This window comes from Lathamus discolor, chromosome 6, assembly GCF_037157495.1.
Source record: "Lathamus discolor isolate bLatDis1 chromosome 6, bLatDis1.hap1, whole genome shotgun sequence".
Lineage (NCBI taxonomy): Eukaryota > Metazoa > Chordata > Aves > Psittaciformes > Psittacidae > Lathamus > Lathamus discolor.
The window spans coordinates 42,222,331-42,238,969 of record NC_088889.1 but is presented as its reverse complement, the minus strand read 5'-3'; the positions used below and the strand labels follow the sequence as shown (position 1 = coordinate 42,238,969).

General features: G+C 37.1%; 1 protein-coding gene across 2 annotated transcripts in view; it reads left to right on the top strand.

The window, feature by feature from the left end:
- NUBPL (NUBP iron-sulfur cluster assembly factor, mitochondrial) overlaps positions 1–16,639 on the top strand; it is an 89,553-nt gene that overhangs the window by 15,284 nt on the left and 57,630 nt on the right. Inside the window, exon 4 of one of the 2 annotated variants that reach the window (XM_065686416.1) lies at positions 5,011–5,101. In XM_065686416.1, coding sequence (XP_065542488.1) covers positions 5,011–5,101 — 91 coding nt within the window. Of the gene's footprint in view, positions 1–5,010; positions 5,102–16,639 lie in introns of those variants that run through there. The other variant, XM_065686417.1, reaches the window with a different exon arrangement.

The following is a 16,639-nucleotide window of genomic DNA, read 5'->3' as shown; positions in this document are numbered from 1 at the left end:
AAATCCTAGCAGTAGTTTAGCCTGGAGGGAAGAGAGCATTTAGCTAGAGAGAGGGGAAACCTCTAAAAGGATTGATAAGAAGGCAAACATGAGCATCCGTGAGTGTTTAAGTATACTTTTAGCTGAACAGACCAAGAGAGTACCAACAGAGTGTTGGTACTATATTTATTTCCAATTTTGTGTTCTCGCTGCCTGATGGAATATTGGTGAGAATCTTACACTGTATGAAGAGGATGATGATCCCGCCTGTGTTAGTTTAGTGTATGAAAAACATAATACTAGCTTACAGTAACATGGAAGTATTTAATTAAATCATATGGTAATGGTTACATTGTCAGTTTAAGCTATTCAGAACTTGCAATAGTGCAACAAAAATACAGGTCTCTAGAAAGTATTTTCCAAGTGTAGTAAACTTGAAGATGATTCAAAGTTTTTTCCGCAGCTGGGCAGGTGGAAGGAAAAGGGCAGATGTTAACTAGAGAACAGCTGTTTTGAACTTAGTTATAGCTATGCCAGCTGGAAAGATGGAATGCTGTTTATTTAATAGCACAGGATAGAAATATTTTTATAAAGAGAAAATGCAGTCATTAGAAGATGGTGGAGTTGTTGCACCTGAATCCTTTTTCTGCAGAATGCTGAGGATGGCTGTAGCAGTGGTGTGTGCTGTGCCCTGCAAAACAGTTGGAAGCAGGCAATTTAGGCATGCTTGGATGTGCTTCGAGTGCTCTATTTCTGTCTACCTAACACTAGTATTACTTAAGAAAAAAAACAATTCAGCATCAGTGTGAGATGTATATGCATATCAAAATAATGTCAGAGGACATTAGAGGAATTCTAGAGATTTCTTTTTTCCCCTTTTTTTCTTTCAGTTGCCTTTTTGCTCCTGCTTGTGATCCCCTGTAATCTCTTCCTTCTGTTCAGATGTTTTGTGCCTTGTCTGATGTTATGCATGTTTTTAGGGTTTGATTTAATAGAGCAGTAAATTTGAAAGATGTACAGATTTATAGGAGGTGTGGGTTATATGGGTGAAAACACTATTAACATTTAATTTGGTTTTTTTAAGTATCATAAGTCATACATCTGAATTAAACTTTACTCAGAATGTGAAGTATCTGGTGTTGGTAATTCTGTTTAACAGTTTCATGTGGTAGCATCCAGGTGTGTGAAAATTATTTTGTCTGTTGGAGTTTTAAAACATTATAAATGCTGTAAGAGACGATCCGGACTGTGCTGAGCCTGTTTTAAAAGATCCCTTGGTAGCTGCCATTAATGCTTTTCCAAGATAATTAAACCTTGAGTAAAGCGTTGTTACTACTGTTTTAGGGATACTTACATACTGCAAATGCAGGGATAGTTAGGAGAATCAAAACTCAAAATCTTAGCTTATCGGGACAATGCTTTCTGCATAAGCTGCTATTCTTAGGCAGTATGAACTCTTTTGACTTAACACGTTCAGTTGCTTGGTGAAGTAAAAAATGTACCTGAGACTATCTTTAGTGAGGTTCTGCTAGTGATTTAAAGAGTTTCCAAAAGTTTTCTCCTATGATCCTGTAGAAAGCACCATGCTTACAGGAGCACTTCTGCTTTCGTTAACATGAATTGTAGAAACTGGAGAATCTATTATTTTTCCATTTGAAGACAACTGTTTTATTGAAGCACATCCACAAACAAAAGCAATGCCTCTGGGAAATGGGCATCTTTCTGAATTTTGAGGAAGTGAGTAAAATTTTTTTCCTTTTATTTTCCCTTTTTTTGAAAAACTGTCAGGTTTATTGTATGAACTTGAAACAAAGATCAGCTTTTTAGTTTGAAGTAGTAGCTGAATTTGCAAACTCCCCCTTGGTAATTGAGGGATATTTTTCTCCAGTGTGCATACACACTTGAAAAGGAAGCCAGACATTGGATAGCATGTTGTTGAAGCAGAGCAGAAAGCTGTATTACAGTGTGTACTCACAGCCCCGAAAGCCAACTGTATCCTGGGCTGCATCAAAAGGAGCATGACCAGCAGGTCGAAGGAGGTGATCCTGCCCCTCTACTCTGCTCTTGTGAGACCTCACCTGGAGTATTGTGTGCAGTTCTGGTGTCCTCAACATAAAAAGGACATGGAACTGCTGGAACAAGTCCAGAGGAGGGCCACGAGGATGATCAGGGGACTGGAGCACCTCCCGTATGAAGACAGGCTGAGGAAGTTGGGGCTGTTCAGCCTGGAGAAGAGAAGGTTGCATGGAGACCTCATAGCAGCCTGCCAGTACCTGAAGGGGGCCTATAGGGATGCTGGGGAGGGACTCTTCGTCAGGGACTGTAGTGACAGGACAAGGGGTAACGGGTTAAAACTTAAACAGGGGAAGTTTAGATTGGATATAAGGAGGAAGTTCTTTCCTGTTAGGGTGGTGAGGCACTGGAATGGGTTGCCCAGGGAGGTAGTGAATGCTCCATCCCTGGCAGCGTTCAAGGCTAGGTTGGATGAAGCCTTGGGTGAGATGGTTTAGTGTGAGGTGTCCCTGCCTATGGCAGGGGGGTTGGAACTAGATGATCTTGAGGTCCTTCCCAACCCTAACTATTCTATGATTCTATGATTGTTCTTAATTTCAGGAAATTTGGTATGCTTGTAGATAACATTCCTGCTGACTCTTAGGAATAAGCAGCCTGTAGTGGTAAAGATCTGGTTATGCCCAGAAGGTCAAAAACTCAATCTAATTAATTTAGCTTATCCTAAATCTTCTGTTCCTTCAGGCTGACAACAAAACTGTAGAGTTGTAAGACCACTGTGGTTAGTCAGTGGGTAGTAATGATCCTTGCTGGGGGGGAAACCATCAAAAAATTGAGGGAAACTGTATCAGTCATGTTTAAAACACCATGTAGGTTTTTCTGCAAATATTTACTTTCATTTGAGAAGGAATTATGTGGTACAGCCCCTAGATGATGTTTTGATGGGTTTGATTAGCTGCTGGCACAGATAAAGGACTGAGTCATGAATCTTTCTGATCTGTTAAAATACACATTTTGTACAAGAACAAAGAAGCTCTAATACTGTTGTTGATATCTTTGAAATCTAACACAAAAATGGGTCTTTTCAATGTTTTTGAAATTGCAGTTTTCATACACTAGGCAAAAAGTAGAATAATTCGTCAGAGCAACTCCTGAACATTTTGTAATAGTTTTAATATGGTTATACAAAGAAAAATGTTAAAAAAATCTAAATTAATTCATATAATTACGCATCCTTTACTCTCTTCTGTAAAAAAGTATTTTGAATAATTGAACCCAAATTTGGTTGATTTTTGTGGTAAAAACTTATTTTCGAAAGTACATAGCTTATATATGGTAATGCAGTTTTTACTTCTCGGTTGTAAAATTGAAGACGCATTTGGCTTATATTAGGTAAACTTAACACTTTAAATTGTTCAGCTGTTAAGGTTTTCTTCACGGTTCAATATCAACACCTTGAAAAAACAGAAGAAGAAAAAAAAAAAAAAAGAAGAAAGCAACCCCCACATAAAACTCTCCAAACTCAAATTATTACGTCTGTTGTAGTAAAAAGGGTCAGTCTTGCTTCTGGGATATGTAGGCTTCTATGAGTTGGTTTCAGTATCTTACTTAAAATTTAGAATTGTTCGGAAGTAGTGGGCAGAATACCTGGGGTTTTAATCCAGGTGTATTTCTGTTAACAAACAAACAAACAACAAAAAAAAACCCCAAAACCCAACCAGCTAAAGCGCAAACCGAACAAACACAGCCCCCCCCAAAAAACAAACACCACTCCCCCCCCCTCCCCTGAAAAAAACTAGAAAACCAACCCCAAAACAAAGCAAAACCCCAAACTAAAAAAAACCCAACAAGAAAACCCAAACTGGTTGTGATGCCACAGAATGTTCAGAAATCCTGTTCAAAGGTAGAGATGCTGCATACTTGCATTAAAAGACTTGCTTATACCTTTCTTCTAACCAAAAAGTGATCCTTATCACTGAGCATTTATCTTTCTCTCCATCCTTCCTATCAATACTGTGATAACAGAATGGCTTAATTTATGATTTCACATTACAAAAATGTCATCCAGAAAGTGAAGCACACATTTTGAAACACTAACAGTGAAAGTCTGATTTGGCATTGTTGGAAAAGCTCCCATTGCTGCCTTAACCTTTCAAACAAGCACTTAAACATACTTACTTGCAATTTTGCAAAATGATGAATACAGTTAGCTTTTTATATAGAGAAACTTGATGTTCAGCACTTTAAAGGGCTTGCTCTTTACTACTTAATTTGCATAATTTGGTAATTGGTAGTGTGTCTTGCCATCTGTAGGAAAAACAGTTGAGTTTCCACAAAATATGTATATATATATCTATAAAAAAGCACATAGAAATCAACCCTGTAAGTCTGGACTACGTAGTTGAAATGTACCATATGTAGTTGAATAAACCCATTTTTAGCATTCTTTTGTGCTAATGCATTTGATTAAAATGTTATGCCTCCTTAATTGGCTTCTCAGGCTTGCATTTCAGTATTTTCAAGATGTCCGCAAATGTCCGAGAATGTTTACGCTGGCCACTTCAACAGAAGATAAAAATACGTTTTTTCCCTCTTGTGGTCACTAATATAACTCAAATTGCGTTAATTCAAATATATTTACAAACATAATTTGTTTTTATTTTTCAATAAAATCTGATACATTTTGAAAGATAAAATTTTATTTCTGCATAAATTTGCATGGAATATAGAGAACATCGTTTACAATGTTTTAATATGAAGGCTGTGGTCTACTTTGTAAGTAAGAAAATGTGCAAGTGAGGATTCTATGTGTTGTGAATTGATTTTCTGAAGATGTCTGGCTCAGCTTCTAGAGACATTGTTATATTTCATGCTTCAATTGCATTTCAGAGAGAAAAGAAACAGTGATATGTCTAAAATCAAGAGAATATTTTTATTTGTATGGGCAGTTTTTACATTTTGCTCAGCTTGTAATTCATTAAAGAAGACACGTTTTGACAAATTCATTTGTTCCTTACACAGACAAAAGAAGTTGGTTTGCTTGATGCAGACATATATGGACCGTCAATTCCAAAGATGATGAACTTAAAAGGAAACCCAGAATTAACACCAAGTAAGTGGAAGTAATTTTTTTTCTTGCTGTCTTTGTACATGGATGAGCATGGCTCACTCATTGGTGTGGCACAGAGGGAATGCAAACAGAACATAAAGACTTAGCGCATTTGTTTTATTTTATTTTTCGTAATGAGGTTGCTTTCAAAGCTAGCTTGTACAACTAGGAGCAATATTCAGTAGTTCATGGTTTTTTGGGGGGGGGGTGTTTGTTTTCTTTTGTTAATGTTGGGCCACAGGCTTTGAGAGTTTTGTGGATTATTACTGGAGAAACTGTCAAATTGAGTACTTTCTAGATTTAAGTACCTGGCTTACAAATACAGGCTTTATTAAATTAATTTCTAAGAGAAGAGAATACTTGGTTTTATTTTTTGGGTTTCTGTTTTGAAGTCAAAGGCTAATTATGTTGTGAATAAATAAATGAATCCTCTCATGTATCATCAGTAGAGTTTGACTTGCCTGATACAAACTGAAGTATTCTTGTATTTTCTTATGCTTTGGACCCCATTGAAGGTGTATGTCATACAAGCCATGTTTTCCTGTAACTGATTTTTTTGCAATGAGTTTTTCGTTTGAAGTGCATTAGGCAAGATGAACACAAAAGGGACTATGTTGTGGTGTTCTTCATATCTCTCCTTTTTTAATGTGACCTTGATTTTTAACTTTCCAAAGGAGATGAGGTAAAAATTCGATTCTCCATTTATTTTTTTCCTCACTGTCTGAAAAATTGATTAGATAAATTTGAACTTCTTACACATTCTGCTGTACTTTTTGTCAATCCATACAAAATTTAAATCCATGTTATAAGCCACAGATAAGCAAGTTGCCCAGTCTATTTTGTATGATCATACAAATTAACTTGCTAGGGATGCAAGAACTGAAGAGTATATTCAGTCGGGTATTAGGACAGCTAAATTTTGTTTGTACATGAATTTCAGTTGCTAGGTATTTTGGGTATATAGCTGAGAATTTACCATAAGCTTTTGTCTTAACATGTTTCAAGTGTTGAAAATACACATTTCAATGTAATGGAAAGAAATCGGAGGATTTCCCTGAATTTAAATTGGTGCTGTTGACTTCTAAGCACTAATATTTTGATCACTAAGATGTATTCTCTCTACTGCTGTGTGGAATGTACAAGCAAATGTTACCATGATTTAAGAATATTCCTTATTTTTTAACTGACAGAAGATGAATATGTGTATTTCACATCTGAACACATTACACTAGTCTACTGAGGAACTCATGTAGTAATTCAGTATGAATGATAACAGGATAGAATTTGAATTTCAGGAATTCTGTTCACTTCTCTGTGTGCTTTTAACTCTTGAGTTGCTGAAGCTGTAGAGTAACAACAGTGACAGCGCTGACAAAGTAGCTGACATGATTTCATTGTGAAAGTAGGAATTCGGAGGGCCTGGGAGGCTTTAATTGTGAACTTCCAGTGTTCCTTTTAACGAGTGACAGATAGGATAATCTTGCGAGGAAGTGATCCATCATGGGGTGTGTGTGTGTGTGTGTGTATGTGTGTATGTATGTATATATATGTGTGTATATATACATGTATAGATACAAAAATATGTATGAGCCTTGTATGTTGGTATAATGAAGTTTAGTGTTATTTTCTGATTTCTTGCTACATTTTCAAGAAAAAAACATAAACTCTGAATAAATAGTTTTGTACAGAGATTGAGCAAAGCCAGGCAGTTCAGTGTTAAAGATGTGCATTAACAACGTATGCATAAGTCAATTAAAAACTTTTTTTTCCAGTATCATAGCAATCAAAAATTGTGTTTAAACACTATTGCTGTGTTCATTGTGAGGCCTGGATTTGTACATGAAACTGTAGAGTAACCCTTTCAGGTTCTGACCACTGTTGCAGTCTTTGACTTCTTTTCTCACACGTAGCAGCTGAAAAGGGATTAGGGATGTCCAGTGCTATACAGAATAAATCCATGAAGCAATTATTAGTTCTGAATAGGAATTATTATAGTTATGCTGTAATTTAAGTTTTCAAAATGAATTAGGAGTTCTTAGTGAGGGGAGAGTGTATAAATGCAAGACACTCCATTAATTTAGTTTTGCAAACTGTAGTACATTGGAAAGTCTGTTAATATTTAATAGGGTATCATTCAAAGTACTATAACTGAATGGTCAGGGAAATGCTGTTTAGTAAGTTCACAACTGAATTTAATTAGCTAATGGAGGATTATCTAACTATGGAATAAATATCAGCTACAATATAGACACATGGCAATGCTTTTAATGCAAGTAGCAAAAGCATTACTTCTATTCTTACCCCAAATAATTCACTTTAAAGCTGTTTTCTGGCTTAGTGAACTGCATAATTTATTTTTATTTTTTTTTAATCTGCCATTTAAACTAGCTGCTAGAGAGTAAAAGCTATTATACTGCCGAGAAGACATTGCCATTTTGCCAGATAAATATAATGTTTATTTGCTTAATTTAAATGATGGTGAAGGTTATGGCGCCCTTTTTTTTCTTTATGACAGTTGAGTGCTCTCTTAATATTTCAAACCTTTGTTGCTTTTTATGATGTCCTCAGTGTCTTTTTCTATTTCTTAATAAAATAGTATATTTGAAGGATCAGTAGTGGGCATCTGTGTTCCAAATTTGGAATAGAAAGTAATTTCTGAGAGAAAGCTAGCAGTAGTTATGGCTGCCCCATTAAGTCTGATAATACTGCAGGGGCTACAGAAACTAAATTCCTGATAAAATACCAAAGTCGGAAATGGACATGTGCATTTTTTCACTGGGACACATTTACATGTCTGCTAATCTTTTAGACTGTGATTGCTGAATCTTGTAACAGAGAGTAATAATTTAAAATAGCATCTGTTGAAAACTGCTTAAAGATGTCTGCTGAAAATATCAAGGGATTGTAGTGCAGCCATTTGTGGGTTATAAATAGAAAATTTTGGATCGACTACTTAAACAGAGAAAATACAAGACAGGTAGGGTCGTAATTGAGGTAGCCATGCAGAAGTTGCTTGATCTAACATATGGGTTTAATTTTAAAAGTACAGCTTGTATTCTCAAAGAACATTGTCTTTGTCATGCTTTACCAGCAGAACTCTATCATGATTAAAGAAAACCAAAATTTGATTCGTTCAAAAAAAGTCATAATTGCTATATTGCCATTACCTCTGGATTTGAGAACAAATGATTTTTCAATTGTGTTTAGTCTAATAGTATGCTTTACCCTATTTGGAAGAAGTCTGAACTGAAACCCTGTGTTTTACTTTTGGTGAGGCCTTAACCCAGTTAATCAGGATGACTGGAGTAGTCGCATGTCTTACCTGTGACGAAATAATGATTCAGAAAGTTACAATTAGTTGTGGTTTATATTTTGGAAGCTCTTTTGTATGTGATGAGGTAGTTCAAAATGTGAAGAATACTGAAGTGTTAAATACTTTATTCTGGACCTGATTATTGCCCTCAAGCTTGTAGCAATTAACCTCAAGCTTGATTAATTCAGCTATTGTTGAAGTCACTTGTGGAAAAAATTGTTGACATTGGGAGGGAAAGGAGATGGAGGATACTGAACTCCACAAGGAATTATTTATAGGCATGCTATATTTATATGCAGTTGTTAGCTGCTGTTTAAAAAAAATGAAAAAAACCTCGGGACGGTTAATTTATTAAAATTTTATTCTTCATTATGCATAAATTTGTACTTAGAATTACCAAAAAGTAAGGCAGAAAAGTGTAAGATGAGAAATGTACTGCAGTAATTAAAGTCTTTTACTGAGAGCAGTCTTTTTGGATAAATGGCAAATCAAATGTTCCGAAATGCTATTGCAGTATAAATTACTGAAACACTATAACCTGAAAAAAATACATTTCAAGTACTTGAAAGCGGAAGTGTATTACTCTTTGTGTTGCTAATCCTGGAGTGCAGTAATTATAAATGTTTTAATATGCATTATGGCTAGCAAATTATTCATTACCTCATGAAGTTTACTCTTAAGAGATGCGAACTGTTTGCCTGGCTCAAGTTTTATACAAATTGGAATTAAATTGCAAAATGCTTTTCTTACAGTAACATGATAGATACACATTTCGTTGTATATACGTAAATGATAGAAATTATTCTTGTTTGTATATTGAACACATTTACCTTTATGCTTATTTCAGAGGAATAAACATTTCCATCCCTCTATTCTGGTAGAAGTAAAGTTCAAGAACTGTATCAAATTCTGAATTTTCACAGTATTTTTGTTTAGCAATTTCACTTCCATATTTTTGTTTTTTTTTTTCTGCAAGTTTCTTGCTGCATTTTCCCTCTTTTGTTGTCCTTCTCTACAGTTCGGTGGAGTGGCTTTTCAGCATAAAGAAATAAAGCAAAATACATCAAAAGTAGAAAAAAATGTATTTCAGTCCTTTCCCTATATTGACCGGTAGCTGAAAGTGATGGAGTTTAAAAGTTAGCGTCAGTTTTCCTTGGCTTTAGTTGGTGGTCATAATTTTGTAAAGTACCTAGAACTCCACTTGGCAAGGGATGAAATTGGAATAAAATCACAGAAGGATGCATGAGGGAGTTCATGAAGTGCACATGAATTGCAAAAGATTAATATACCCGTAAACACTTTTTTTTTAAGTGGAGGATCAACAAGTTTACTGTAGTTTGCATCTGTGTTATCAGTGTCCCAGTGTACTTTGAAAGCCATCTAAGTCCCTTGTTAGTGAGAATGTTTTTTGAAGTTACATCTTGAACTGAGGGTAATATGTAAAGAATGACTGCCCCTGGGGTTCCTGCTTCTCCCTGTTCTGCTTTACTGTTGTCTGTGACACTATTATGTGGCTGACCTGGGCAGTCCCCCTCTCACAGGAGCCAGTCAGTGCTTCAGACACCATGAGCCTTCCCAGAGATTTTGCATGTCAGGACAAAAGCCTTGAACTGAATGTGGTATTAGTCTATTTCATTCCTCATGGGTATAATGAACTAAAAGAACACACCCAAATTAATCTAATAAAGCTTTTGATCCACTATAAATAATCTTTTTTTGGCTCTGTGGTTTATTTTAGCAATTGTAAGGAAGATGTGATGAAAGTTAATGGATCAATACTTAAAACTAGTCCTGTATTAGTATTCTAAACCTAACAAATCAGCAGTGCTTCAAAATGTAACAAAGATATGACTAAATCACTGTGCTGTTTACTTGTGTTGGTCTTGCTTTTGAAGTGAAGTATTCCAGCAAGCAATTAGTTCTTTTGCTTTCAGGTAGGACTGATGAAGTTGTATCTGCAAAACAATTCTGTTAATGAAAAAGCTTTTACAGAGCTTTGCTTCCTCTGCAGTCTATTAGGAGGAAGAAAAGTAGAAAACCTACTTGGATAATGGGATTGGTAGGCTGACTAAATATGAGAAACAAATCTTTTGGGAAAAGCTGTGTTTCTTTATGCATTTGTTCCTTTAAGCTGAACTGTGAGCACTGAATAATGCTCTTTGAGTCTCATTTGCTTTGGTTTAAGTATTTGTGAAGTCCTCGTGGTTAGATAACACTGTTAGTGCGGGGTGTAATGGGAAATCACAGCCTGCCTTGTGTGGAGCTCTTCAAGCTTAAAATACAAATTGCAGTATTTCTGGGGCAATCCTGCAAATAAACTTATAACACAGTGTGAAGTCAAGCTTGAAGTCTCAATTAGTCTGTCATGTGCCATAGAATATTCTGAGCTTCTGGCATAAGCAGTTAAAGATTTAAAATCTGTGACTCTGACTAACTTTTTGGTGACGGCATCCTTTCTTCTCTGACATAGGTTGGTGTCTCTTTGTTTTACTGTGGGATACTCTGGGGTCCTGTTGCTATTTGTCCCCCTCCCCTCCAGTTCAGTTCTTCTCCCTTTACTGCACTGTGGGTGGAATTCATTTGCCTTTGCTTAAGAAATTAGTACTGCTTTAAACACAGTGGAGCATGGTGTCTGGCATCTAGCTGTTCCTTCCAGAGGTATGGCTCTCCTTATGCTCTGTGTTAAATCTGCTAGCCCTGTATAAATCTCAGCTCCTTAAGGCATCCAGGGTGAGTGGAGACATCTGTATTTATACAAGTAAGGCCCAACCTTTTTGTTACTCTTCCTGTGTCCCCATCCTTCGTTCTTCTTCCCTCCTTCCTTTCTTCTCTTCCTCCCCCACTTCTTTCCTTTTCCCTTCCTTCCCTTCTTTCTTTCCCTTCCTCATAGATAGAAACCCTATGTAGTCTGAAGTGTTTATGTCCTTGACTGGAACCTCGATCCTCCCATTACAGAATGTTGATCTTAAGAGGTGACTTTCAAAATATACAGCACATAAGTTCCTTATACTTCTACGTAGCGACAGCCATAGGAGAATTACTGCTTACTGTGATTAGCAGAAGGTGCTGTGTAAGTTGCTAGTCCTAACTCAGTGTAGTCACTGCAGCATGAAATTGTACAGAATTAAAAACCAGATGATACAAAAATTTTTGAGATTCTACAAGCGACCATGCTGAAAATCTGTTTTAGCTTGTCTGTATGTATGGCACATTAATTGAGTTTGCCCCAGATAATCTTGTTAAACATACTGGAATCCACAGACTATTCTGTCATGTCTCTCTGTGAGTGCCTTAGTGGCTGTGTGTTTTGTTGTGCCATACATCATCTGCGTTTCAGGTAGTGAGATACCACCGAGATGCGAGGAGGTGCGAAATAGCAATTTGTCATGAAAAACCTCAGCTGATGATTAACTGTGCAAACAGCAGCAGAACCTTTAACTTTTGCATAAATTATGAAGAAGTATCAACTTGCTCAAATTTTGATAAATGTATGTAGGGGAGTTACAGTATGGGTTTTATTTAAATAACATAGTATGAAAGATGAAGGAATACTTAAACTTATGAGCTATTCAGAAATATGTTTTTAAAGCTGCTGTTTTAATGCTTAAATGTGAGATGCTAAAATATTGTCACTAATACCTAAATTTCTGAATAACGTGTAGTGTGACTTTCTACAGCTTTTTCTGTAGCAAACTGTGCCTCAGTCTGCTTTTTAAAATTTTAAATCTTTCAGGTATATTTGGGAGTTTCAAGGGAAAATACATCCACCTAAATGTCCAGATCTAGATGATTATCAGGTGTGCATTATATGCTTTCCAATACTGAAGATACTCTTAAGTGGAGCTGTGGCTTGGAGCAAGCATCAGACCTTGGGGGAACTGGTCTCTAAATCCACAGTATTCTTGAATAACCTAGAGGAGGTCTCACAGCCAAGGTCTTGATTCCCTCATTTGTTACATGAGATAATAATTCTGTATCTCAAAAGCGGTTTTTAGAGAAAAATACTCATTTTGGGTGCATGGTTGTTACAGAAACAGGGCTTGCATATAAAACTTAAGGATCAGGAAACAGGCTAATTCAGAGCATAGCCTGGAGATTACAGTGGCGTCTGCACTGGCAAACCCTTCTGCACTGGTAGCGTGTTTGGAAACATTTGGAAATCTGTACGCAAAGGTCAGTAGGATATTTTAAACTGGAAAATCACACATTTGTTCTACTTTTTTATAGCTTTAGCTGTTGATGTCCAATAATAGAACAACTTAAAACCACCACTTTCCTGCTCAATGACCAAAGTCCGGTTAGGACAGACAGGTGACTATTGAGATTTATTGAAGACAAATAGTAAGATAATCAGTTACCATTCTAAGAAGTCTCTGACATTGTTATAGTGGTAAGTTCCAAAAATAGCTGAGTGCAATAGGAAATGTTTAACAGGGAATAAAAACCTGAGCTTCTGGTGTTCTTATCTCCTGTTTGCATATATTTTTTGCCTTTGAAATGGTAAAAATCCCCAACCTGCCCTTTTTTCCAGACACTTGAGAACTCTGAGCAACTCCTCTGCATTAGTGCTCACTCAGTCAGTGAGCTCAAAATAGATTTGCTAGGGTGTTGCATGATCCACTCCAGTCATATTTAATAATTATAAGTTATCTTTTGCTTTTATGAAATAACATGATGCCTGCTGGGAAGGTGTAGTATCAACATCACGATTTTTGCAGTAATGATCTTTGCTTACCTGATAAGTTAAGACTATATGTAAGACTTTGCGTACTGGAATGTATCAGTCAGTAAACCTCCGAAAACTAAGCCAAGAATTGAAATGTCTCCTTGTGGTTTAAAACCTGGTGCGCAGCTGAGCACTATGCAGCCACTTGCTCACTTCCCCCCAGCAAGATGGGGAGACAATTGGAAGGTAAAAGTGCAAAAACTTGAGGGTTGAGATAATGAGAGTTTAATAGGTAAAGCAAAAGCTGCATGCAAGCAAAGCAAAACAAAACAAGGAATTAATTTCCTACTTCCCGTAGGCAGGCAGGTGTCAGCTGTCTCCAGGAAAGCAGGGCTCCATCACACATAACTGTTACTTGGGAAGACAAACATCATCACTCTGAACATCCCCCAGTTCCTTCTTCTTCCCTCAGCTTTATATGCTGAGCATGACATCATGTGGTATGGGATACCCCTTTGGTCAGATGGGGTCAGCTGTTCTGGCTATGTCCCCCCTCCCAATTCCTTGTTTACCCTCAGCCTACTGCTGGTGGGGCAGTGTGAGGAACAGACTCTGTAAGCACTGCTCAGCAATAGCTAAAATATCTCAGTGATGATATGTTATCATCATAAACCCAAAGCGCAGCACCATGCAAGCTACTGTGAAGAAACTGAACTCTTATCGAAGCCAAAACCATATAAATATAGCTCTGTACATATTTTCTGTGCTGCACTAACCTATGACCACCATTGAATGGCTGTGTTGGGCTTTCAAGAGAAAAAGAATGGAGTAACTCAGTTACCTTGTCAGCTTAGTCTGTAAGGCTTTATTTTTTTCTAGTAAAAATAAAGTTAAACCCCATCTAAAAAAAAAAAATACCAAACAAACAAAAAACCCCCAAACCCCACCGCAAAAAAACAACCCCCCCAAAAGAAAATCAAAATGCATATCCATCCTGATGACTTCAGCATCATTCTTCCTCATGTGAGTGACAGTCCAGCCTTCAGACCAGTCCTAGTACTCTTCTAATTAGCAATCTGCTGTAATGCTGTCATGGATTTGCACATGCCTGCCTTCTCTAGTGCTCTACTTGTATTCTACCAGAAAAGGCATGTTATTGATATTTCATTGGTGCTCTATCGATCTTACTGATTTGATTTTGTATGTTTAGAGGAATCACGGCACCCTTGTATTTAGGGCCACCAAGCTTACTGAAAGGTTGTAAACAAGAACATTGATCTCTTGGCGTAGGTGGCATAGTACTGCTATGTGTTGTGACTTTAAGAAATGTGTTTTGCTGTATTTTGTATTTTTGGAGGTTTATGGCAGGCATCTGATAGCAGAGAAGGAAGTATTTACTCTGGAAGCAATGGGAATTAGAGATGTTACTGAGATCTCATTAAGCTAAATCTTCTTTATACGTTACGTTTTAGAAAATCTTCACGAGACCCAGGGCGAAGGAGGAGGAATGCCTGTTGCTTTTGATGAGACAAGGGTGATTACCAGAGCTCACTGAAGCACTTTAGATTTGAGATAGTCTTAAGAATGCTTTTTAGCGGTAGGCAAACAGTGGGGTGCTCTGCAGTATTTTGTATTACTTTGAAACTATACAGAATATTATAGCCATAATATACAGCAGGTTGCGAATTGTTCTTGTGCATTGTATAAATTTGATTAAATCTTGCTGCTCAGAGCACTTTATAGTCCTTGTTGTTAACCAAAGACAATAAGATCCAGTTTTCATGAAATTAAACTCTGCCGTTGAGAAATAAACAGTGCACGTTTCAACAACAGGGGCCCCCTTGGTTATTCTGTAGGTCAGTATTTGCGTACTCACAGCAACTTTTTTGTTTTACCCATTGAGGTGAAGGAGAGGGTGATCTCTGAAGGTGTGTCTGTTTTGTGAGATCAGTATGTCTGCCTAAGCTCTACAGAGGAAACCATCCACGCAGGCAGTGGCTGTTGAGATGTTAGCCTCTAGATATTTGACTAGTGTAGTGTAGAGCACTTGGACTGAACTGAGAAGTTAGCATTTTGGTGAACTTTCTCAGAACGAATACATCTTTTCCATACTTCTTACCCTCTGGTTCCTGGTCCTCATGTGCTGAGTGGTCAAGGATTGGCCTCCCCTGTTTGGTTTGTTTTTTGTTATTTCTTAAAATCTTTCCTATTTCACTGCAAGAATGAAGCAGTCCTTGAACCTGCAGTTACATATGTTGTTGCAGGACCTTTTTTATCCCTGTTTTCAAAACCTTCTCGTAGGTAAATATGTAGTCATTTTTCTCAAATCTTAGTATTGTAACTTGTGGCGGTACATACACTCTTTGCAAGAACAGCAAAGCAGTGCTAGAGATGGCTCTAGGCTGAAGTTCAAATGTCATCAGGCTCTTCGTAACAAAGGTATCTGACTGCGGGGGGAGAAGTAAGACACTGATTCCTAGAAATGAGGTTAGACAGTATAATGGCACCAGAATAAGCCATGACTAAACATTGGAGAGCTGAGCAAGTAGAGAAAAGTTGTGTTAACACTGGTGCAGTACAACAGCCCAAGCCCATCTCTTTTTCCAGTGGCAGCTCTGTATTCATTCCTGAGTGCAGTAGACATACAAGTGATTTGTTTAGCTTCCTATCTTACTCTTTTTGATTTGTAAACCAAAACATTCCGTTTAGTTTCATCCATATTTCTACAAAATTGCACGGCTTGAATGTCCGCTTACTTGATTGCTTGAAAGCTTTCATCTGTAGAGTTCAGCTCTTTAATTTGCATGCTCTTTGGTGTTATTTTGCTTAAATGTGTAGTTCAGATTTGAATGGCCTGCATTATATTCACATTGTTTTTGTTTTACTATCCATATATATTTTACTTTGGGTCCATCAAAGGCTTCTGTCAAAATATGTATTGTAATATATTTTTATTGCTTAAAGTAGTCTTTGAGTTTTATGCTGGTTCTTGTCTGTGCATGCTTTTAAAATAAACCAACTAGACCAAGTAAAGTTCCTCTTGTTCTTTTGCGTGTGTGCCCGTGTGCCATTTTGAGGTAAGGTATGGATTTGGATGGGAGAGACTCCATCCTGAGTTCTTGGCTTTTGAGAGGTTTTGTATTGAATGCACTCATGTTTGCTTACTTTCTGCTTGCCTGCCCCTTTGCCAGCAGAACAATGACCGTATTTCTCCCCTCTTTGTTTTCTTGATACTGGAAGGCATAGGAATATGGAGCACGACAAGGGCATTACCTCTGTAATGTTCAAATACGCATCTTTTGTTCCTACAGAAAATTTGGAAGTCCTGCAGACTTGTGCCAGTCTGAAGACATCCAGGACTTCTTAGCCAGAGCTGTTGACAGCATGTATTTTATGGGTGGCTTTATTTGGGACCTCTACTCTGGGGTTCCAAGCAGACTGAATACCAGGACAATAATTCCCTAAAACACTGGTGTGTTAATGAGAAAATCCTCTGATTCATGAGATTAGTGAATAACATCTTAAAAAGAAGTTAAAATCCCATCATGTTACAGGACTTTGA